General features: G+C 38.5%; 1 protein-coding gene across 4 annotated transcripts in view; it reads left to right on the top strand.

Moving 5' to 3' along the window:
- Window positions 1-25,658, top strand: part of PTCHD4 (patched domain containing 4) — a gene marked incomplete at its 5' end in the record, with an annotated part of 186,474 nt that overhangs the window by 39,244 nt on the left and 121,572 nt on the right. For all 4 annotated transcript variants that reach the window (XM_080667000.1, XM_080666998.1, XM_080666999.1 and 1 more), the window contains one exon: window positions 22,315-22,795. In XM_080667000.1, coding sequence (XP_080523126.1) covers window positions 22,315-22,795 — 481 coding nt within the window. The remainder of the gene's footprint in view (window positions 1-22,314; window positions 22,796-25,658) is intronic.

Genomic DNA, 25,658 nt, shown 5'->3' with positions numbered 1-25,658 from the left:
GTCTGCCTTGTCAGGAAAACCTTTCTCCCTAAACTATATCTCTCATGGTTTTCTACTTTTAACCATCCTTCTGCTGACATACACATACTTAATTTCTTGCAAACAACAACAACTAAAGTTAGACTTCTTACCATGTTTCTGGTGTGAAATTTGACTCATCACCATTAAGCTGACATTTTAAGCACAGAAGTTCTCTGAAGGCAGCGGTTCTCAGACTTGAGCATGCACCAGGTTCACCTGGAGGCTTACTAAAATGCACATTGCTGAGCCCTACTCTGAAGTTTTATTCAAAGAATTGGAATTCAGAGAACTTGCATTTCTACCAAGTTTCCAGGTGAAGTTGATGCTGCTGGTGCAGGGGACACGCTATGAAAACCACTGCGCTAGAGTGAAATATTAGAATTTTCTGAGCTGAATTTTTCTAATTAAGGGTAACCCAACTCATCCTCAGACTTTGTTACTATATTAATGACAGAGTTTGAGCTGTTAGTGTGGATTCACGTGTTTGCCATCTTCTAAGTAAGGGTTTCAGTGGTGTATTATATGTATGAGGAAAAATCATGACATTTCAATGATTTTACCTCTGCAAAATGAAGAGATCATTATTTATCTACCATGGGGATGGTAAGAAAAAGATGACTTTTAAAAGAAAAGAAGTGGTTACAGTTTGCATTTCATATACATTTTCATATACAAGAATAGTGGAGCATCATGAAGAAGAGGTTCAACTCTTTGAGGATTCTGTCTTCCCCTTTTTTAGGTGGGGGAGGGGATGCAGAATGTGTGTAATGGCTATTCCAGAATGGAAGGGAAGTACTTCTCTGTCCCTCATAAGGTAGCTCACTGCCCAGATACCTTAGATCAGCATTTAATCATTAGTCAGCTAGAGGCCCAGTGCACAAATTCATGCATGGGTGGGGTCCTTTGGCCTGGCCAGCTATCGGGGCCAATCTGGGCCGTCACCCAGTCCCAATTGGACTGATGGACTTGGCTGGCTGGGGGGGAGGGGCGGGCAGGGGAGAGGGACCACAGGAGGTTGGAATGGGAGTGCACTGACCACCAGGGGGCAGCTCCTGCATTGAGCATCTGCCCCCTGGTGGTCAGTGCGCATCATAGCTACTGGCTGGTCGTCCGCTTAGGCTTTTATATATATAGATAATTCAAGACATTTTGTCTTCTAATCACTATTTGGGGAATGAGAGGATTAGAGAGCCCAAAGCAACATTTCCATCCACTACAGAGGGAGAATACTCTGATAAGAGATGGTGCCTTCAGTAAATACTAGTAGGTCTGGAGTGATGAACCTGCTGAGGGATCTGGAGAAGTGCACCATATGCCACAGCTCAGAGTGAAGGAGGCAGCACAGGAATAGAGAACAATTAGTCTGAGGACACACTTTCTCCCACTCCAACACTATCCCTCTTATACCTTTCAAGTATTTTTAATATTCCAAACCTCCACTCAAATACTATTATCATCTGAAATCATAAAAATATGAATTTTTATTTTTTAATATTTATTATATGTCCTCCTTTCCCCCCATTGACCCCTTCTATCCCACCCCACCCCCACCCCAGACCTTCACTGCCACATTGTCTTGTGTCCATGGGTTATGTATATATGCATACAAGTTCATTGGTTAATCACTTCCCACTCTCCCTTCCCCTTTCCCTCTGAGATTTGCCAGTCTGTCCCATGCTTTTATGTCTCTGAATCTATTTTATTCATCAGTTTATTTTGTTCATTAGATTCCACATATAAGTGAGATCATGTGATATTTTCCTTTCTCTTACTGGCTTATTTCTCTTAGCATAATACTCTTGAGGTGCCTCTATGCTGTCTCAAAGGGTATGAGATCCTTCTTTTTTACAACTTCATAGTATTCCGTGGTATAAATGTTCCACAGCTTTTTTATCCACTCATTTACTGATGGGCATTTGGGCTGTTTCCAGATCTTAGCCATTGTAAATAGTGCTCCTATAAATATAAGGGTGCATATATTCTTTCTGATTGGTGTTTCACAATTCTTAAGATATATTCCAAGAAATGGATCACTGGGTCAAATGGCATTTTCATTTTTAATTTTTTGAGGAACCTCCATACTGTTTCCACAGAGGCTGCATCAGCCTGTATTCTCACCAGCAGTGTACTAGGGTTCCCTTTTCTCCACAACCTTGCCAACACTTGCCCTTTATTGATTTTAGTCATTCTGGCAGATGTGAGGTCATAACTCATTGATGTCTTAATTTGCATCTCTCTGATGACTAAGACAGTGCAATAGAGGCAACTGCTAATCTTTACTTCTAGGCCCTAATTCTGATCTCTTTTTATTAGGGACTAGGGGCCCAGTGCACGAATTCGTGCACCTTGAAAGAAACTGTGGGCCACAAGGCTGTGGTAGGCACAGGGCCAGGTCTCGGCTCATCCTCTGTGCCCTCGCCCAGCCCCTCCTGCCATGGCCCCCAGTCCCCTGTCTGCCAGCAGCCCCATCCTGCCACTGCTGTTTGGGGCCAGCACCAGCAGCGGGTACAAGCGGCAGCTGCTGGCCCCTATATCCCCTTAGGAGCAGGGGGAGATGGAGAAGCCCTGAGGGGCAATTGCGGCCAGCAGCTGCCATTCACACCCAAGCAATTGGGTGTGAGTGGGACTGGTGCCAGCAGCAGGTGCAAGCGCCAGGCAGGGCTGCAGTGCATGGGAGCAAAGAATTTTCAATAACCACCAGAGGCTTGCCCCGATGGCAGCGACTGGTGCTCCGCCTTGGTCTAATGTCCCCTCTCACCTGCTCCACTATCCCACCATGGACGACACCCACCATGTTCCATGCACACCCCCTGGTGGTCAGCACACGTCATAGTGACCGATTGTAATTTGCATTTTAGCTTTTTATTATATAGGATTAGAATTTCAGGTTCTACCTTGTCAACAGCAACTAGTCACCTAATGACTGTCCTTAGACATCTCTCCTTATTCAAATATGCCATCATTAAGGTCTAAATCTGCTTACTTAAAACTTGCCATTTTAGGTCATTTGTGGAGATTTTTTTGTTTGTTTTCTTTGTTTTTATAAAATAACAATAACTATTACATGTACCACACAACCAGAATTCCTCAGCTAATTTTATTCAAAAGCACAAGCTATCTCATAAATGTAATATCTCCGAGGGCCCACAATTTCTCAAGGGACACCTCATGTGTGACTCCTCAAAGACTGTTTATTTAATGGATCATTCTTTCAGGCCCTTGCTCTGTGCTTTCCAAGGTAACAGAGTTTTGCTCTGAGCTGACCTGCTAGTAAGAAAGAAATAACACTCAAGCTAATCGTTCCCATCCAGATCATTATTCTTAAGAGCGATGTTTGGGGGAATTTTGTCCCCACTTCCTTTGCTGTGTAACACATGAAGTAGTAAGAATTTCAGGCCCAAATAAGTGAAAACAAAGCTATGGCAGTCAATGGGAAAGATATTTGAGAGAAGGCAAAAACCACATGTAAATAGTAAGTACTGCTCCAGCTACCATTTTGACATACAGAGAAAAATATGAATTATCTGGATTCCTTTCATCTGCCTGCTACTTTAATATCTTGCCCTTCTCTAGTGTCATGATCTGGTGTTACAAGTCTCCACACAATTCAAAAAAGAAAAGTTTTTAGCTAAGGTACATATCACTTTGTTAAATGATTTTTGAGAAGATACTATAACTTAGGCAATTGCAAACAAAACAAGCAAACAAACAAAAAAGCACTTAGTCTGACTCCAAGGAGTTCCCAGTAAGGAAAGGGATAAACAAACCTAATGAAAATACCATATAATAGTTATAAATGTCATAGAAGCAATCCAGAAAATATCACACTTCAGAGGAAAGAGCTTTCTCCCAGTTTAAGGTTCTTGAACAATTTTTGTCAGTTTTAACTTTTTACCACAGAAAAAAATTTCTCTTGCAAATGTGTTGACTTATCTCAGATAATTCTGAAATTTCCTCAGAAATGCTGAGTCTTCAATGGTCATTTTGAAAATTTGTCTATTTTACTATTTTATTATATTCAGGAAAATGTATTAAGTTATTAATTTTAATGCAATATGCCATTGCTTCAAAAATTGATCATTTTTGTTAATTCTTTACTATTTAACTTAACTTCTGTCTATTCAAGGCATTACTATGTCAAAATAAATTAGAATTTTGGACCTCCTCTCCTTCCCCTCTCCCCCACAGCTATTCCCTGCTTTAAATATACTGCTGACTCATGTGTCCCTAAATGATCAAATTCCTCTTCGCAAATAATTCTTAATTCAGTGACCTAATCTAACATGACTCTTTCCATGACTAGTTTTGTCTGCACAGATGCCTGTCTTGAAACAGGAAACTCATGAGGTCACCTCTAAGGATATTCTTTACATTATACCCAGCAAAAGGGAGTATTTTTTTTTTCATACTCACTTTCTTTTAACTATGCTTATTTTTTCAATGTCTGAGATAAATTTTCTGGATTGTGCCATTATATGCTGAGCACATGATCCAAAAACGTCTCCCCTTCTATAGAGAATAACCAAGTCAAGGACATAGGGTACATCATTATAATGAAATGCAAATTTCTCATTAAAAGGCAAATCCTTCATCTCAAAAGGTTGAACAGGATGCTACTTCACTTGACTTAATTTCCTATTAAGGCACTGAAAAAAGATTCCAACTACAGACTATTCTTTTGGATCTGAACCACTTTCATTTCAATGAATTGAAACATTTGAGTGTGTTATAAGTCCATATCCTACAAAATTAAACCATGTCAGCAAATGGGTTGTCATATGTTATAATTCTTCCTTTGTTTACTATATTTTTCCCATCAGGGATGGGGAAATGTTTCATCAATATAGACTCTCCAGGAAGTGCTGCTGTTTTTCTGCATTGCTTTGCCTTTTTATGGATTTTCCTGACCTATTTTCCTTATTCCTCTGGATTCCCCTCACAGCTTCTAGTCTTCTCACATTATTCACTTTGTCTGGACAAGTATGGCCTTAGCCACAGTCCATTGGCTGTGTAATACTTTGGATATCTCTAGCTTCTGTCTTAAGCAATCTATTCATAATCTTACTCATTTGTAAGTATCCCCACCTTGATATTTTTCAGGTATCTAAAACTCAATACACAGAGCTCAATTCCAGTTCCCCTAACCCCACACAAATGTGATTTTCATCTCATTGAGTGCCACTATTGACCTTCAGGTTCCTAAGCAACAACTATGGAGTTGTCATCTACTTGTCCTTTCTTGCCTTCATCTCTCACATTCAGTCTGTCACCAAGTTCTATTCTTATACTACTTACACATTCCTTTATTAACTCATTTTCTCTTCTCTCTATTACCACGTGCTCAATTTAGGGATTCATTATCTCTCACCTGGATGTTTAATGGAATCTACTCATCTATTGCTCTGTCAACATTGTCACAAAATCTCAACACACACACATCTCAGACCATTCTTCATAATGCCAGCAGAGGGAACTTCAAACACATATACCTCATCAGGTTACTTCTTGTTTTAGTGATTTTCAATGGCAACTATCTCACTTTCTTTTGGATGATACACAGTCCCTTTTGATGCCTCTCTCGTTCTTCTTTTCTGTTCTGGATGAGCAATAACAAACACCATTGCTCAGACTGCTCTTGGAGGGTGTGGTGGGACTCACTGCCCCTTCACAACAGGAAGAGGCCTTTGTTATTCCAAATTGGCTAGCTCAGTTCTGAGGGCCAGTGCACTCCTTTAGACCCTTACTAGGTATTTCCCTGTAAACAGATCCAATGCTGCCAATCCATTCTAAGATAGTGTTGTTTTCATGTTTGTGTTGCTCTTGATGTTTTCAATAGTGCATTGACATAACGATATGCATATGAAAAGTCTCCCATAATACCTGCTTATATAACTGATTGCAGTGGCTTCACATAGCGCTGATCTTTCCATTGAAGCAGACACCCGCTTAACTAAGTGAATCATGCTTCCACAAAATACCTCCATGTAAACGAAGGATGTCAGGTTGTTTTCTTTACATAAGCCCTGTAAAAAAAAAGAGAGCCTCTCACCTATTCATAAGGGATAGGCATGACATAGTCACCTCCAATTCTCTGACTACTACAAAATTATGCGGAATTAATCTGTGCTGCAGTAAGAGAGTGACAGTGAATGTTCTTAAGGACAATGGGCCAACCTTTTATATTTTTGTGCTTATATTTTGTAAAATAGCCTGTTTGTAGCAGGTGCTCTAAAAAACTAGTTCTTTATTGAGTGTGTAAAGTTGGAAATAATGTCTGTGTGTACTGTTTTAGTATTTCCAATTCTAACTGTATTTTCCCCTTCACTTTAATATAACCAAGTCATTTGGTTGAAGGTATTTGCTATCAATGGGGAAGATGAAATACATCGAATTCATATTAACACTGTGCTAGAAAAAGTATTCTTGCCATTCTTTAGCAAACTTCAGCGATGTCTGTAACATGTTACAGAATAAGAGAACATTTAATATCTATAACAAGCATGAAATATGGTACTGAAACAAATATATTGAAATCAAAGCTTTCTGTAAGTTATTTTGATTACGTTGATTTCCTCTGAACCATCCAGCTGGGTGATCAGATGATGGATCAGAAAATACACGATGAAACCATCTGAGTTTAGAATAACCTCATTTGGCTTTAGCATGCTGCCATTTTATATTTGAAATTAGGCAGGTACATAACCAGGAAGCTAGTGAGGCTCCTTTGTGATTTCTCCAGGTGATTTTAGTTAGAGGACCTTTCCAGGGTAGGGCGGGGGGCGGGTTCTGTACTATGGAATATGCAGGCTTGATTCTCACTTCCATCATTTCCTGGCTGCAGAGAATGCCACAAAGCCACAGGTCCTCTTTCTACCATGAAATTTATCACAACTGGAAGCCCCATCTTTTTGGTACCTAGAATAAAAGCAGATGACAGTGATGCCATACAGGCCTGACTCAATTCCTGAACCCCGTGAGTCCTGGGAAGCCTACAGTGAAGGAGGGTAACCCCAAGAACTCAATTGTCCCAGAAATTGGCTCTGTTATGATATGCACTGTTTTCCAGGTTAGAGAAAGCCCATGTCCAGGTGGTCATTTAAAGGGAAATTTGAATCAGCAATTTTAGATTCCCTCTAAATATACCAGATACAACCTGTCTCCTAAAACTGCATTAAGTTGGGAGCAAGCTTTAGGTTGTATAGAGAGTGGTCCCCCAGGACTGGGACAGGGTGTTAGCACCTTTTGTCCTCCCTTTTAGCTAAATATACCCTAATTAGGAGCCCTGGACCCTTTTTGTATTTGTGGTATAGGTGAGAGTTGATGGAATGTTTTCAGTGCCAAGGGCCATGGCCTGAGTTTATTTCATTTTAAGATAACTGAATTACTCAATCATTATTTTGTTAACTAGAGGCCCAATGCACACAATTGTGCAAGGGCCTTGGCCCTGGCCCCCACCTGCTGCCATTATGGCCGGGGGCCTCTGCCACCTCTGCTGCGGCCCCCACCCACGGCTTTGTCTGGAAGGAAGGACGTCCAGAAGGATGTCCGGTCTAATTAGCATATTATGCTTTTATTATAGATTAGATAATAACTGTTAGTAGAGCCCTTACAAAGTAACACACAGGGTGCCATCCCTCTTCAAATATCATCAAACATTTCTTATAATAAAGCTTATGATCTAGACAGTCCCATTCATGATTAAAGAAAGAAGCTCGGAAGTCTAAGCAACTTTCCAAAAGTCACAGCAGTAATAAGTGATCAAATTACCATTAAAGCCCAAGTTCTCCAAACTTTAAAGCAAACTGCTATTGCCAGCCATATGGCCTGTGATGCTAACGTGGTTTTGCCATCATCACTGTGGTAACCAGGTCCTTTGACTAAGCACTGTAGGTCTTTCCTCTGAAGAATGGGGAGATCTCCATCCATTTCTTTTTTTTTTTTTAATATATTTTATTGATTTTTTACAGAGAGGAAGGGAGAGGGATAGAGGGGATAGAGAGTTAGAAACATCGATGAGAGGGAAACATCGACCAGCTGCCTCCTGCACACTCCCCAGTGGGGATGTGCCCGCAACCAAGGTACATGCCCTTGACCGGAATCGAACCTGGGACCCTCCAATCTGCAGGCCGACGCTCTATCCACTAAGCCAAACCAGTTAGGGCTCCATCCATTTCTTAATACTTCTTAAGAACAGGTTGGATAGAATTCTCTATAGGCTAAAGTTTTGTCCTTTGAAAATAAAGATAGTGACTTAAAAAAAGTCAATTGACTGTCAAAATTATGAGAAATGGGGCTGCTGAATCTTGGCACTATTTTGAAATATTCAGAAGTAAATTGTAACCAACCTGAAACAAGGAGTTCAATTTTGATTAGCAGCATTACCTCCAAACTCCATGAAATAGGGCTAGGTGATATCAGACTGACAGAGCTGAGCGGGATAATTATGTGTGGCTGGAAGTAGCAACAATCATGTTTATGTAGTGGAAGCAATCAAATTCCCAAAGGCTTTAATGTGTGTTGACCCTCTGAAAATTGGCCTGATTCAGAATAGTAAATTCACAGTGATGGTTGCTTTTATCATAATGTGACTCTCTGTCTTAATATTTTTCCCTATTGCATAAAAATCTAAGTAAATCAATCGCCAAAACCTTTTGGGATGATTCATCAATTTTGCTTTTACTCACTGTGACTTATTACCACCTAACTTATTAAGGTTACCATATGTTCCAAACCAAAAATGGATATATGTGGTCAAATGAAAGATTTTAATTAATAAATATTACTAGTTAAAAAAGCTCACATAGATATAAACTAAGAACATTTGTATATAAGTGTTCTATGAATTGTTCTTATTTAAATAATAAGAAAACATGAAATTTAACCTGCCTTACTAAAATAAAAGTCCACAGTTATTCATTACCTTTAATACTAACTTAGCTTTATATTAGCTTCAAACAAAAACAACTTGTATCTTCGCTTTAAAGAAAGATACCAGGCCGGCAATTTTTTTGCTCTCAAGAAACAGACACAAAATTATTTTCTAAATCTTTAAAGATTTATGGAAAATCTTTTGCGGTAAGTTTTAAACTATCATGCAAAAAAAGGTATTTTGCTTATGAGTTAATTTTTCATTTGGGTATATTTTAAAAGTTTTATTAATTTTTAAAAGTTTACCTTCCAAAGGCATCCAGATGTTCCTTCACTAGACACGCAAGAACATATAGTTTAATTCAAAGATGAGCTAATGCACTTACTAAACCATGCCACATCAACACAGAACATGTTAACACACTTGCAAAGGTGAACCTTTCCATCCCCATCTCCTGTGCTGAGAGAAGCAGTATTTAACTCCCACATGGAGCCGCGAGATAGGAGAGTAGTTATTTTCTTGGCTTTATCAAGAGGCTTTCAATTATTTTTATATCTTTGAGGCTGAATATCTTAGTGGTAGTACAGAACAATTGCAGGGGTCTCATTAGAATGTGTATCACACACGATACTTTCAAAGCATGTTTGTCCTTTCAGGGATTAAAAAGAAAAGGTAATTTAGTAAAGATAAAATGGACTTAAGCTCACGTTGGGTTCTTTATCTGGCATTTTACTGACATAGTTCAATAATATTCCTCCCTGTGACTTCAAGGTAGTTGTCTTTCAAATAAAGGAAGGACAGAAAAAGGAGGGGGAAGAGAAGGAGACTGGAGAGAGATCACAGGGGTGGGGGAGATAGGAAAGAAAAGAGAAAGAGCCGGAGAAACTGCTAGGCAGGAAGAGTAGGGGGGCAATGAGGTGGAGCCAGGAAGAGACAGGGAGGTTGTTCATATAAGAATGAGAAACTAAGATCTGATTCATCTTCAGTAGAGATATAAGGGTGCCACTTTGGTTCATCAAAGGGTTAAGATTCTAACGTCATCCACAACTGCATATGAATGCTGCACTTTTGCTCTTGTTTTCACATTCTTTCACAGTGTGTTCCTTCTTGTACGCTTCCCTGAATTATGTGCCCCAAAGTATTTCATTTAGCTTGGGAAAGGTACAGCCTTCATTTCCTACCTTTAGTGAAGCTCTAAGTCTAGTTGGAATGATAAAGCAGATAGCAATGGCAAAGGACAACGTGTATTCATATCAGAAGAGGCCCCTTTGAATGAAAACAAGGTTATAATCTTGGAAATCAAAGCAAAATAGAAATTAGAAAAATGGAGTTCATAAATGGCAGCATTATCTGCAAGCTACACAGATTAATAGCTTATTTCCTGAAAGTTTTAATCAACCTCATAATCTAGACCTTTGCAATTACAATTATCTGGATAATTTAAGAAAGAAATAAACCAGCTTTTACTTAAAATGATGCTTTATGCATACCCTAAATTTTTTTCATTGGGTCAAATAATTTGTCCTTTGTTTTCAAATTAAAGAAAAATAATGCATGGGAAAGAAGGATACAAAGACAAAAATGAAAAAGAACCCCATGAAGGCCAGTGTGGAATTCAAGTTCAATACAAGAAAAGCGATACTGAGCTACCATGGTCCTCAGAATCTTTTATTTGAAAAGAAAACACATAGCCAAGTGCAAGGTCAGATCAGCTCCAGACTTAAGTGTGTGTTAGCATTGTACAATATCCTAGAACCCAAGAATCTGCTGTGGACTAACCTATAACTTCAAGTTCATTCTTCATTACATCTTAATGGACCAAATCACAGTCCTTAATGAAGAATGAACCATCATATCTCAAGTTCACTAAGATGCCACAAGGCAGATTGCTTATTACATAAGCCTGGAAATAAGGGAGTCCTGATTCTTGGCCCTCTCTCATCTCCCAACTGCAGAAGTGACATTTGATTAGTAGTTGTATCTAATTTATCCCTCCCATTCCTCTCTACCCTTTATTCAGTTCCCTTAACACATTTGTTATTTTTTTGTGGATGAGTACCTACGTTTTAAAAAATATATGTAATATAAAATAGCCCAACTAACCACGAAAATAGACACAACCTATAATTTTATACAAAATAAGAGCCAATGTTAAAATGTTGATGATTTCCTTTGAATATTTATATGTGTATATTTATTTTTACATGGCTGAGATCATGCCATATGTAAATAATTCTTGCAGCTCTCAGCAATTATCTTGATTCTTCGGTGATGTCTTCTGTGTTATAATGCTCTATGCTGCTTCATTTTCTTTGCCCTATTATTTCTGTGATTTGTTTCTATAACAAAATTATAAACTCTTCCAGGAGAGAGACTTTATCTTTCATTTATTTGCCCTTCTCTTGTTTTCTACACATAGACTAACAATTCACCTTCCCAAGCTCTCAACACAGATATTGTTTAAATTTATTAGATTTATGGGAATCATTAGAAGAAGTAGACCACTTCCAAATATCCCTGCATGTAAACTGTTCTTCAAGAATTCACCAGCATCCCAGAAGACATGCTGCTTCTGGGTATGGGGAAAATTTATTTTCAGAATAGTGTGCATTCCATAAGATCTGAAAAGTCTTTTTTTTTTTTTTTTTTTGATGCTCATACAATCAGCTAGGTAAGTCTTGGTGTAGACAAAGCTATGAGGAGGGCAAAAAATGACCTCATGCCCCCTATCTAGTGCCCATCTCTATCCTCAATACACACCAAAAGTTTATTCTTCACACTGCTGGTAAAGAGAGCATTTAAATAAGCAAATCTCCATACTCACTACCAGTACCCATCTCCATATCACTGCTTCTCGGTAGCCCCCATTGTATATTTCAGTTACTCTCAAAGTTCCAGGAACTCAACATGCTTACTCTCCTTTCTACACCTTTGCACATATTTTTCCTTCTGTCTGGAAGAAGACCATTCCTCCCCAAGTCCACCAACCAAATTTCCATGTGCACTTGGATAATTGTCACTCATGCTTCAAGTCCCAGCTAATTTGCCACCTTCTTTGGAAAGTCTTCTTAGTCCTTACTAGGCCGGGAATCATTCTTAGTACTACCTTACCATCTTGTGTTAACCAGTACCATACTGTAAATATATATATGATTTTTTAAATGCCTGTCTGCTTATTTATCTTCCCCAATCCCCCACTCCACCCAGAGCCATAGGCTCTTTGAAGGTAAGAACTATAGCTGTTCACCATTCTGTCCTTCATAGCTGGCTGACACAGAGACACAGAGCATGCACTCACTGAATATTTCTTGAGTAAAGGAATACCTTTGCTCTTCTTGCCTGTTTCCATCTGTGTGTCATGTCCTAGGAACTCCAGGAACTCACCACATTAGTGCCTCATGTATATACCTGCAGTGTCTATACCTGTGATTTGCCTTAACTTTCCCATTTCTGTGAGGATGTTTTGAGCTCTGTTCTGAGGTTTGCCTCTATAGGTTGTTAGTCTGATCTACTTTTCCACTCAGAGGCACTGATGGCCCTGATGTCACAGGCCTTAGAGAGTATGTGGTTGTCAATTAGAGTCTTTGTTGGAGAACTTTCTTAACCCACAAGGAAGGCTGTCCTGGAGGAGGAGACTTTCAATCCCTCTATTTAGGGCCTTTCTGCATTCCTGAAATGCTCCCACAAGAGGGATGTATAGTCTTCCTTTATGTAACCAGCATCAGAGTTAAAGGTTCTTAGATATGGACTACTTGCCCATGAATGGTTGCGATTCAGTTATCAGTAGAAATGGAGATCTTGGGGTGTTGTGAAGAAAAGAATTTCCTGAGGTCCCCATGGGAGCATGGGGTTTCCTGGAAAGCTTTATTGGTGATGTAAAATTAGGGGAGCTCCCCTCCAAGGTCCCATCTCTGTTCCTCCCACCATGGAAGAAGTTCAATCTTGTCTTCAGCAGGCCAGAATTAAGGCCACTGCCCATAGTTTCTGTGTCATATTAAAGTCCAGTCCAGTTCAGCATCTGGCTAGCTTAGCTTGTAGTCCATTGCATGTGGGGTCCGCATGGCCTTGCTTAAGGTCACATGTCTACGAAGAGAGAATACCTGAATTCATGGGTGAGTGCTAGTCATGGAGCAAGAGAGAAAAAGGAACAGGAAGAGTGGGAATTCTTTGGGAATTTTAACTTTCCAAGACTTCACTCATTTCTGATGGGGTCTACCCCCTAGCCCCCAGGCTAGACTAATAGCCTAGCACTTTCACTGTATCAGCTCCACTTCACTACACATGTGCCTACCTCCCCCTTCTTCTCCCAACAATCCAACACCAGATTGGGGAAGGGAGGGGAGTTAATCCCCTTGGAGGAATAATGCTGTGTGAAGCTGTAGCTTCCTAGTGAAGCTTCCCAGATGACCCCTTATAATGTCTGGCCTTCCCTATGCTCTCTTCCTTTTATTAATCTTAATATACTAGCTAATTAAATGATAACAATTCCTTTGTGAAAGACACATAAAATAGTAATATTGCTTCTTATGGAAATTTTTGGGATAGAGTCACAGATATGAGGTACAAAGAAACAAAATGTTCACTGTTATATGCCTCACATTTAATGTAAACTCTAGCTCTACTTCCACACATTGTTTCTGAATTTGTGTAAATATTTTACCTAAGTAAGGAGAAATTATAAATATTTATCCTAAGTAAAATCAATACAGGGGAGATGATACTCATAAAATAGAGAACTGAAGCTAAAATGAATTTTACTAAGAAATAAATTAATTCATCTGGGCTACTGAGAGATGATTTACATCTAGGCAAAATGGGGCAAATTCTTGATCTTTTTCTGTTTGATAAGAATTCTCCCTGGAAACTATTCAAAGAAAGAGGGAAAAAAAGCTATTGGGTCCAGATTTAAAGAGAAGAAAACCTTGTTTCTATGGAAATGAACATGGGTCATTCAGTGTTTCTCCTTCCTTCTTATTTCTTTTTTTCTCCCCCTCAGGGCAGATTTCTCCAGCCTACTTTGCAGTGTCTAATGACTTTGCCACAGATGAATCATTAAATACAGAGCTAATAAGACCTTTAGAGAGAATGTAAGCCAAAGCTTTTATTTTGGAGATGAGGGAGTTGGCATTCAGAGAAGTCAACAGCATGTCCCCTGTCGCCCTGATGTAAAGTAGTAGAACTGGAACTTACAACCAGGTGTCCTATTTCAGTCATTTGCTGACAAATGTGGAATAATCTTAGATGGCTAAGTGAATAGACAGTCTCACTCAAATATTTAATTCATGATATATACTAATAAGAATAACACCCAATACTTTCTGAGCACTATTCTAAATGTTTTATGTGTACATGCTTGACCCTCACAATCCCTTAGGATTCTTATGTTAACCAATAATAAACCTGAAGTCCAGAGAGTTTGAGAGAGTTCCACAGTTGTCAGTGTGGACGCTGGGACTCTAAGCAAGACCATTGAACTCTTGAGTCTGTGTGCATAAGTGCTATATGCTTCCTTTTATTCAAGTATATCTATAAATTATTCAAACATATGTTCAGTGGAGTTAAGAGCATGAGCATTGGGAGTCAGAGGAATCAAGTGACCAGCTGTGTCATTTAGGAGCTGTATGACTTCACTCACATTGTTTTCTCTTACTTGGCCCTTGTGGGGGAAGTAGGAGGGAAATACCACCCCCTTTCCCTCATGGTTCTTATGGCTAGTCAAATAATTAAAATGACATAAGGCAGATTAACAAGAGAAACTAAAATTTAATATGTACACATGGGGAACTCACGTAAGCATGAAAATTCCAAAGACAGTAAGGCAAAATGAGGTACATTAAGTCCCTGCTTAACAGTTGATTTTTGGAAAATGTGACTTTAAGTGAAATGATATATAATGAGACCAACTTTACTATAGGCTAATTGATATAAACAAGAATTAGGTTCCTACAGCATATTTCTGTCCACAAAAACATCACCAAACTTTTAAATTAGACCCCAAACATTTCTGATATTAAACATTAAATTATATGTGAGCAATACAACCCTGACAAGCATTGCACACTGGTTAGAACGTTGTCCCTAGCACCAAGGATAGCAAGTTTGATCCCTGTTCAACGGCAGGTACATGGGTTGCAGGTTCTATACCCAGCCCCAGTCAGGGTTGTGCAGGGGACAACCAATCAATGTGTCTCTCTCACATTGATGTTTCTCTCTCTCTCTCCTTCCCTCTCCCCTTTCTCTCTCTTCCCTCCTCCACTCCCATCCACTCTCTCTAAAAATCAATGGAAAAAGTATCCTTGGGTGAAGATTAACAAAAACAAAACAAATAACTGAGAGTAATACATATATTTAAGAAACATTTAAAAAATAAGATAATGATTTTCCTACCCACTTATTCTGGTTCAGAGTCATGGGTGTCTGGAGACCATCTCAGCAGCTCAGGGAGAAAAGTTGGACCCACCCTGGACAGGATGCACTTCCATCGCAGGGCCACTCACACCCACACTCACTCAGACTGGGACAATTTAGACAAGTCCACTCACCTCACTTGCACATCTATGGGATGTGGAAGGAAACCCGAATCCCTGGAGAAAACCCACATAGACATGGGGAGAATGTGCTGACTCCATACAGACAGTGGCCCCAGCTAGGAATTACTTTTTTTTTTTTCATCAATGATATATTGAAATGGCATTGACTAAAATGACATTATTCAAGGACTATTATATATGTGTAACATTCTGGACTAAGGAGAGGAGGTAGGGGTCTGGGACTTCCAAGGAAAATAAGGCAATTCATCTCACCTGGGAGATGAAAATCGTTGCTTAGTAAACAAATGTTTGCTGGAACATCTTGAGACAGTGTGACATAGAAAGGACTTTGATTGAAGGGCCTGGCTAGTTCCCAGACTAAACTATAGTTATCTATGGTGCTAGATCCTCTCTGGACCAGATCTTCTACCTTAAATTTTTTAAGGCAGTTAGAGGTAAGGTCAAAGGTTCTTCCTGAACCTTCTGGACCTTATAAATAACCAACTTAAAATAATCCATATCTCAAAGAGGCATATTTGGGGTGGCAAACTCTGCCCCCTCTTCAGCCTCTGTGTCTTCATTGGTGACTAACCCCTCTGCCTGCCTGCCTGATCACCCCTAACTGCCCTCCCCTGCCAACCTGATTGCCCTTAACTGCTCTCCCCTGCTGGCCTGATCACCCCTAACCACCTCTGCCTCAGCCCCTGCCACCGTGGCTTTGTCTAGAAAGAAGGCAGGACGACCAGAAGATGTCCAGTTGACCTGGTCTAATTAGTATATTACCCTTTTATTAGTATAGATTTCATTTCAGCAACACAGAAACCTTATTTTTTAACCTTCCTCTTTGAATAAAAAAAAAAACACAAAAAATATATGATTGCACTCTCCTAGCTTAATAATATGCATAAGAATTTAATTTATTCTTTATCAGAGCATTTTAATGCCTTAAAGCCTTCATTTTGAACATGACTCTTGATTTTTCTTTTTAACTAAAGATCCTCTAGGAACTTGCTTTCTCCATATTCTCTGTGTTTCTACTAAACATGAAGCTCTAGAGACAAAATTCAAGATGGTTGATGATTTTATTTAATCCCACTTTATGTGTATACTTGATACTGAGAATAAATCAGAGGATAAATTAAGAAATACACACGAGGAAAAATCTTGTTTAAACAAACAAGCAAACAAAAAAGCACACACAAAAAAAACCCATACAATTCCTTTAGAAATATCACTATCTACCATACGTAGGAAGGTATTCTTGTCAACAATAAAGGCAACTGACCATCTAAAAGTTTCTAACACCATTACAGGGTCTACCTCATCAAATATTAATGAAATTTGAATTACAATTGCCTTGGACAGGAGCTGAGTTTCCAAATTGTCTTATAGTCATAGCGAGTATTTTAATGTAAAGTTAGCACATACATTGAGCAGATATGACACTTACTCCCTATAATTTCAAAGCATCACCAAGTAATTTATTTTCTGCACAATTTTTATAGCATTAATGTCTCTTTCCTCTTGTATCTCTTTAAGAATTTATTCTTTGATTATATCTCTGGGAGTTTAATTTTCTTTTCCACTCTGGAAGTGTAGCTTGCATGGGAGTAATTTTAAGAGCTACAAAGTAGTAACTATAAACTAAAAGTAGTAACTATAAACTAAAAAAGACCTAAAGAGCCCAAGATATATTTTTCCCCTGGCATTACTGCTCCTAGAGAGATAATGTGATGAGATGCTTCATGGCGTGAGACAGCATTGTGACCTGTACTTCCACTGATTCACCTTGGGACAATTTACCTACCAGGGACTGACTCAGCTGACATTTTATTCATGCTGCATCAAGAACCAGAAATACTGCAGAGACCTTCTGACTGAGCTCTTTCCTTTAGAGTCATCTGACTCCCTAAATCATGTTCCACAGTGTAAAAGAGTGAGAACTCCCAAAAAGTAAAGCATGCTATACCCCCTGCTTAAAACTCACCAGTGGCTTCCTACCACAGGACAATGAAGTCCAACTCAATATGTCTCCCATGTCCCTTACAGAAAAGACCCTGCTTTCCTCTCTCGTCTCAAATCCCATCATTTCCTTCAGTTCCTTGAACATCTCATGCTGTTCTTTGTCCCAACCATAATGCATACAAATCCTTTTTCTGGCTACTCACTAAGTCCCCCTGTCCATTGAGAAGCTTACTGCACATTATTAATGTGCAGAGGAAGTAGAAGAGGAAAAATATTTAGGGGAAATATTTCACTAAACTAAGCAGATTGAAAAAAAAAGGATAAAGTTTGTTTTCTTCTGTATCATCTCTAATTTCTATGCATACCTCTCTTCATCTGAGGTCCTACTGTCCCCAGATACTTTGAGCTGTCTCTTACTTCTCCAGTTCTTAGCAAAGTAGTATCTAAAAAGTAATATTACCACACCTCTGAGTGAACTCACTGAGTTAAATATTATGACGTGTTTACTATACATCAGCTTTGTTCTAGGCCCAGGGAGATTATCGGTGAGCAAGATAGGAAACATGCCAGCTTTCAATGAGCACACATTCTCCTGGAAGAGACAGAAAAGGAATGATTAAATGATCACAGAAAGGTCACTTCAGGTAGAAATGGTTAGTAGGAAGGAAATAAAATAGGACCATGTGAGGGAATGATTGGTGGGAAGGAGGTGTCTAGTTTATACTACATGATTCAAATAGTTTATTAGAAGCTGAGCTCTCCATGAGGAAGTAGCCATAAGAATAGAGAAAAGCATTCCAGGCGGAGGGGATGGTTGGTGCAAAGGCCATGAAGTGAGAATTAACTTCAAGGAATAGGTGAAAAGGCAGAAAAGCTGGTGCAGAATTCAAGAGTGGAAGAGTAGGAGAAGAGGTCTGTGGGCTCAACCAGCAATGAGCCATGCAGGGCCTTGCAGGCCTGGTAAGCGGTTCTTATTTTATTCCTGGTTCAAGTGGGAGCTATTAGAAGATTTTAAGTGAAGAAATTATGTGATTTCATTTAGAACTGGGGAAATATGTTCCACCTTTAATATGGAAAACATATTGAGGAGGAGTGGAAGTGGTCACAGGATATGACTTGGGGACTCCAATTTATCTCATCCTAATAATGACAGTTCAATTCAGTGAAACACTGAAAAAGGAGAGCATATGAAAGTAATATGCTACCATCTTGTCATATTTTTATTTTAAGATTTATCTTCATTGAGACATAAAAGTGATTCTGCACTCTAAGGAATTTCAGAATTTGTGTAGGAGGTTTCACTGGGAAAGGAGGAAAATGAATCACCATGTGTTAAATGGTTGGCTGTTGGTTTAATGGAGAGGAAAATATTGGGGAAAGGGGATCTTCATGTAAGATAGTTTTAATAATAAAGAACATTTAGTGGAGAATGGGATCCAGCCTGATTTCCCTGAAATCACCCCATAGAACTCTGGAAAGTGCTGGAATTGAGGTTGTCTCAGTTGAGTTGGAACCTTGTATTCATCCCTGTGACTGGCAGATTTGTCTTCTCAGAGCCTCTAGTTGATTATTTAATTAAACAAAACAGTTCTACCCAATGGGTGGAGTAGAATGTAAAAATAATCAATTTATGGCTCTATTAGTTGTAATGATATCATTCTGACATTTAGATCTCTTCAAAGTAGCTTTCTGGACAGTATTTTCATAGAATAACTAGAGGCCTGGTGCACGAAATTCATGTACGATTAGGGTCTCTAGGCTTGGCTGGTGATCAGGGCCAATCAGGTTCCCCGCCTCCCTGCCTTCTCCTTCCCTTGCTCCCTCAGCGCCCCGCTGCCATGTTCCACGCCACCCCCTGGTGGTCAGCCCATGTCATAGTGAGCGATCTAACTCCTGGTCTCATGGTCAAACTCCCTAGGGAGTTTGCATATTAGCCTTCTATATATATGGATAGAGCTGAAAATGTCTTCAGTATCATAAACATTTACTCATATGCTCATATCCACTCACTTTATAAATATGAAAATGGAACGCTAGGAGGGGAAATGAACCAGATAAGGGTTTTTTTTTTTTTTTTATCCAATTAGAATGAGATGCACAGAGTGGTCCAGAGCACATGACTCCTGATTATGTGTTCTCTCTATTAAGCCTACCTACCTTCTTACATGTCCAGAAGATAATTACAACATATGTGATATTCTTTCCTTTTTTCTCCTACATAGAGGCACCTATGAACTGGTTAGTTTAGGAAACTGAATAACTCTTCTGCCACCCCTTACAAAATAATAGAATTCCCTTTACAAATAATGTATAAAAGTATATTTCTCAAGACTGTACTGAGTACGATGATGGCACCAATGGCTTGTCTCCAATGTGAACCATTCAATAGAGCTTTCAATTCAAGGACATCCAAAGACCTTGCTTATTTTGTTCTTGTTCATGGGGTAAAGCAAATTAAGAGAGAGAAACTCATTCTATTTGTTGCTTTGATTTGAATATAATGGAATGAAACCATATTTTTTATGAACTAAAAAAAATGAAAATTAGACCACCTCAAAAGAAGTGTGAACTGTTAGCCAAAGCCAATGAAGATTAGTTATTTAATAATCTGTATTTGCCTTCTTTAAATTTTTACTTTTGTCCAGTTACATTACCTGCACCTTCTTTGATCCACTGTAATCTCCAAATGAGGCCTAAGGGATGAATAAATCTTTGTTCTGCAGCTAAAGATCCCTCAGAAATATTTTTGGTTATGGAAATGAGTAAAGATACATGGAACTGTACATTCTCAAGTGAATACGTACAGCTTTTTTTAAAAAATACATTTTATTGATTTTTTACAGAGAGGAAGGGAGAGGGATAGAGAGTTAGAAACATCAATGAGAGAGAGACATCGATCAGCTGCCTCCTGCACACCCCCCACTGGGGATGTGCCCGCAACCAAGGTATATGCCCTTGACCTGAATCGAACTTGGGACTCTTCAGTCCGCAGGCCGACGCTCTATCCACTGAGCCAAACCGGTTAGGGCAGTACGTACAGCTTTTAAAATAATCTTTCAAATAATCAAAAGCACAACTCAACATCACAGATGGGATTTCAAAGAAGTAGAAACCAAGACTGGAACTTAAAATTATACCAAGCTGAAAACAAAAGTAAACAAGCCTAATTAAGGATCTATGTTTCCTGGACTGAAAGACAGGAAACTATATTTCACAATCTCTCAGTGTGAGTCAGGATTCTCATGCCTTTCTCAAAGCTTTTCCACTTTTTACTGACAGCTCATTGAAGAACACACAGGATTTCATGGAGATAGAGCTTTGTGAACCTACAGCTGGAATTTTAGTTTGATATTTATAAGGAAAAAAGATGACTGGAAGTAAGAGATAAACCAAGCAAAGGAAAAATAAAACTAAATCAAATTCTTATTTAGAAATATATTGTTCATTTACAGCTGGCCAGATTGAGTTAAACAGAAAGATTATTTCTATTGAACATGTGGGGAAAATACGGGTATGTGGAATGACTATGAAATTTTTTTCTCTTAATTCGGGATGATGCTACTAACAACATTTATACTCTCTGTAAATTTCTCAAACTTTTGTGTTGCTTTTGGTGCATGTTAAAAATACAAATACAAACAAGAACATCAGATATAGGTGTCTGTACTAAACAAGTCCATAATAATAGTTTGGTGAAAATAACGATGGTTATGACATTGTTGGTTTATTGCCCTTCTGTACTATCCTTCTAGAAAGATTTGTTTTCTGCTCTGAATCTACTCTTTTATATCCTCATGAGATAAATGGCTTGCCTGATCTAACAGAAACAGTCTATGGCATAAATTGGCCTTCATACATGTGTCCCACTCAGTACCTGAAGCCCATTTTCAATGTTATATTTCATCTTGCAACCAGCTATTGGGTTCAATATTTCATCTGACAGCCATTGGCATTAGAGTAAATGACAATGTGGCAAAAACAAGACAAAACATAGAAAACAAAAACTAACTACTTAAAATGTAATAATGGCTGTCATGAATTTTGTTCTAAGTGGTAAGGGAATCAGTGTCTGCCTCACGAGTACCTGGAACAGGAGGGATAAATATCCTACTCTTATGATCTTGTCTATTCTACCTTATGTGAAATTCTGAAGTTGTGATGATTTTTAACAAACGCACCTAAAATGTTAGTAGTCTCATTTAGGGGGGTTGTCCACTGTATTCTATGGAAAAGAGGTCAACCTACGATAAAACTGAAGCATGTGTTTGGAGGGAAAATTATAATGAGTGAGTAGGTGTTCATATCAGATTTCAAAAAAACATTTCAACACTATAAAATTAATTATAAAAAAACAATATTTACTTCTACTTGTTCTGTGATATGTAGTTGTATTCCCAGAATATAAAGGATGAGTATGGGTATTTGTGTAAAGTTTGTGTGTCTATATGTGTGTGGTGTAGGTGTGTGTGTTAACCCTAAAAAGTTTAGCATATATTTATTAAATGAATAATTAGTTTAACTTTTGAAATATTAACTCATACCATGCTTCATTTTTTGGCTGAAACTGAATCATAAAACTTGATCCTCATTAAGGAATTACAATGGGTTGTTACAGAAGGAAATGGTGGGAATGAGGATATGGATGAGATCAAAATAATAGTTATACACATTTCCTATGCATGTGGCAAGACTTGAAGAGCTTCATAATACTCTTTGCATCTTTTCTAATCCTGATCATCTTGCATGGTATCCCATGTGGCTCCAAAAGGTTAAACATAAAATCTAACATGTCACTCCACCCACATCAGTTCCACAATTGCTAAGGCCCATCTCTGCCTTCTTTGTTCTCCTTCACTTAGAATAAGAAGCTGTTCTCTGGAAAATGCATCTCTCTTGTAACTTATGTCTCCCTTTTTTTCTGTTTTCAAGGATGGGAGGAACAGTTTTATTGGACACCAACTGGGCGGGGTAGTAGAAGTGCCAAACAGCAAGGACCAACGGGTCAAGTCAGCCAGAGCCATTCAAATCACCTACTACCTCCAGACCTATGGCTCTGCCACCCAGGACCTCATAGGGGAGAAGTGGGAGAATGAGTTCTGTAAGCTTATGAGGAAGCTCCAGGAAGAGCACCAGGAACTCCAGCTCTACTCTTTAGCATCCTTTAGCCTCTGGAGAGACTTTCATAAGACCAGCATCCTGGCCAGGAGCAAGGTCCTGGTGAGCCTTGTGCTGATCTTGACTACAGCCACCCTCTCCAGCTCCATGAAGGACTGTTTGCGCAGCAAGCCCTTCCTAGGCCTCCTGGGGGTGCTCACAGTGTGCATCTCCATCGTCACAGCAGCAGGGATCTTCTTCATCACGGATGGGAAGTACAACTCCACCCTGCTGGGAATCCCCTTCTTCGCCATGGGTAACTATCCATCCTTGTGGTAATCGGATTCTTACCTGTTTGGGGCAAGGTAGTACATTTCTTGAATTCTCAGGTGGAAGTCGGATTTAATTTTGTATTGGTGTGTCTGCATGATTCTGTACGATTTTACGTAGGGTGGGTCTGCTTCTCCTTATTGTGCCTCTCAGGAAATTATGGGCTGACCATTTTTCCATTTAGGTTGAAGAACTGAATGCTGTCAAATATTTTAAGTTGCACAATACTGTCATTTTCTACTCAACGTCTTCGAAAATTATAGATCACAGATTATGGAGTACAGATTTAAGGAGACCCAAACCCTTCAATATTTTCAAACAAATTTTTGTAGTTTATATTTATGGGCATTCTCAAGTTGTTGATGATAAAATTTTCATAGGATGGAAATTTTGAGCACTACTGTTATGTTCTCATCTCAAAGAACTTCTTTATTAAATATTAAGTCATTTCAATTTTTTTGTTGGCAATATAATCCATTTCCCTACATCTGTATAAAGAAAACCTTCCAGTTGACACTTAAAAATATGTTCATCTCTGATGAAAAAATTAATCCTTAGTTAAGATTATCCCTTCTTGCAAGTTTTCTGCCAGGGATACATAAATGGTCTAGAAAATGGTGTGTGTGTGTGTGTGTGTGTGTGTGTGTGTGTGTGTGTGTGTTTGCAAAAGACAAGATCAAGTCTTAGAAGAAAAGTGAGTGATGGTTCAGCAACAAAACTGATGGAGCTTATCAGAAAAGAGATGATAATGGGGATAACTATGGTGCTGCAAAAGAGTCCTGTCAGATGTGATATAATTCCCTACATGTAGTGATTTGGAGGATAAGCTGTAAAAATGGCCTCTAGGTGGTGAACTGACATGAGCAAGAGAGCATCAACTCTAAAGTAATTGCTTTTCACTCCCCAGGTTAAAATCAGCTCTAAATTACATTTCTGTTGTTAGATGAAAAAGACACAGGAGTGTGGTCACAAAGTCCTCTAGGTGACTTGGGCCCTTTTTGTTTTCACTTCACATGTGTTTTCAATAACAACGCTGAAAAGTGGATTCATACTGTAGGTACTGAGACCAAACTTCTTCATCTGGAAACCCAACTTCGTTGTGGTCCTATTACGTTAGTCCATCTAATTGAGCCTCAGTAAAATAAGAATAATTATTGTAACATCTTTAAAGATTTGTTTTTTGAGCTTAATAGGCTATACCTAAAGCTAGTAGCGCATAGTAAACATTCAATAAGTATCACTAAATTTTAGTGGTTAAGCTGGTGTGTTAAGTGTAGAGAATTCAGTGATGAATAGGAAACAGCCTTTGGCTTAAATTTAAGTCTTCCTGTATTTTGCATATCATCTTTAAATGCATGTTCATCTTGTTAATAAAAGGGTTTTTCTTTTTCCCAAAGAACTATACAAAAAGAAATTTCGCCAGTGACAAGGATGAGTCTAGATTTGAACCATTTAATACTTGTTACGTTTTTTGAGCTCGGTCTCTTTACTTGAAATAATAATATCAGATTCATAAGAATCATGCAGCATGAATCACAAATGAAATGTGACTCATTCCATATGATTTCACTCATATTTGGGATATACTAGTAAAACTGAAACTTACAGACACAGACAACAGTCTGGTGGTTACCAGATAGAAGAGGACTTGGGGGTGGTAAAAGGTGCCAAATGCATGGTGATGGAAGATGACTTTAGGTGATGGGCACATAATGCAATATACAAATTATGCATCATAGAAATGCATACTTGAAACCTATATGATCCTATTAACAAATGTCACCCAAATACATTTAATTAAAAAAATAAAAATAAATAAATAAATTACTCATTCAAGATTGGAAAATTTGATACCTTAGAGCCTACTATGGCTTTTTTCTAAAACTGGTAGTAATAAAGTAGGCAATGGAAAAGTTTATCAGAAAAGTCTATAATACATCAAAATTTAAATTTCATACAAATAAGAAGAAAGCTTGTTTCTTGTGATGCTGAATTGCAACATAGGCTCTACAAAATCAGAGTGGTGTTTCCATCTCTTAAAGAAATAATAAAAACACTGAAAGCCATGATGAGGGAAAAGGCCTGACATTGCAACACACACTTCTCATGCTCTTTTTCTCTCAGTGACCTGTATGTGAAGAATTTAGGAAGCCTTTCAGTATTTCTGCAGTTTAAACCCTTAAAATATACCAAAAGAAGCTTTTTGTGCTCTGTTCTGAAACATAACAATAGACATGCAAATATATACTTATTTAAATTATTTGCTCTGTCAAGGAGAAGGTTGTTTTGTTGTGTTTTATTTGTTTATAAAGTAAAGATACTAAGATTGAGAACTAGTGAAATGAAAGGAATAACACCCAGCTCCCAGCGCTAGGAAATCTGGGTTTTCATCTCAGCTTTTCCACTATCTTCATATGTTTTATTGCTCAAGTTAGTATAGTCTTTTGCCACTTTGTCTGAGTTCTTCATATATTAAAAGAAAGATTTTGAAGATCCTACAATATTATTCATTTCATTCTTTAACTGAGGTTAGAATTTTATCATTCCTTTATAAAAACATTTAAGGTATATATTATCCTTAAATATATAATCTCCATTCTCCTTTGTTGACTGCTAGTGTGCGTGTTTTGGGGCAGGCACGCATGCAAAGCCTTAGACACACAAAGCTGTGAGACACAAAAAGCACACCTCGATGAAGGTGGTGAGGCTGAATGTGATTTGAGCATCAATAAGTTGAGTTTGGCAGATCTGTAACTTCCAGCGGTACACACAGCATTGGTTAAACTAGTCTTTTAAAGGATTACAGTTAACAAGGTATCAAAACTGCATAATCCAAAATCAGTTATTTG

The sequence above is a fragment of the Plecotus auritus genome (genome assembly GCF_963455305.1).
Source record: "Plecotus auritus genome assembly, chromosome: 4".
NCBI lineage: Eukaryota > Metazoa > Chordata > Mammalia > Chiroptera > Vespertilionidae > Plecotus > Plecotus auritus.
This window is presented reverse-complemented; position numbering and strand designations above follow the sequence as displayed.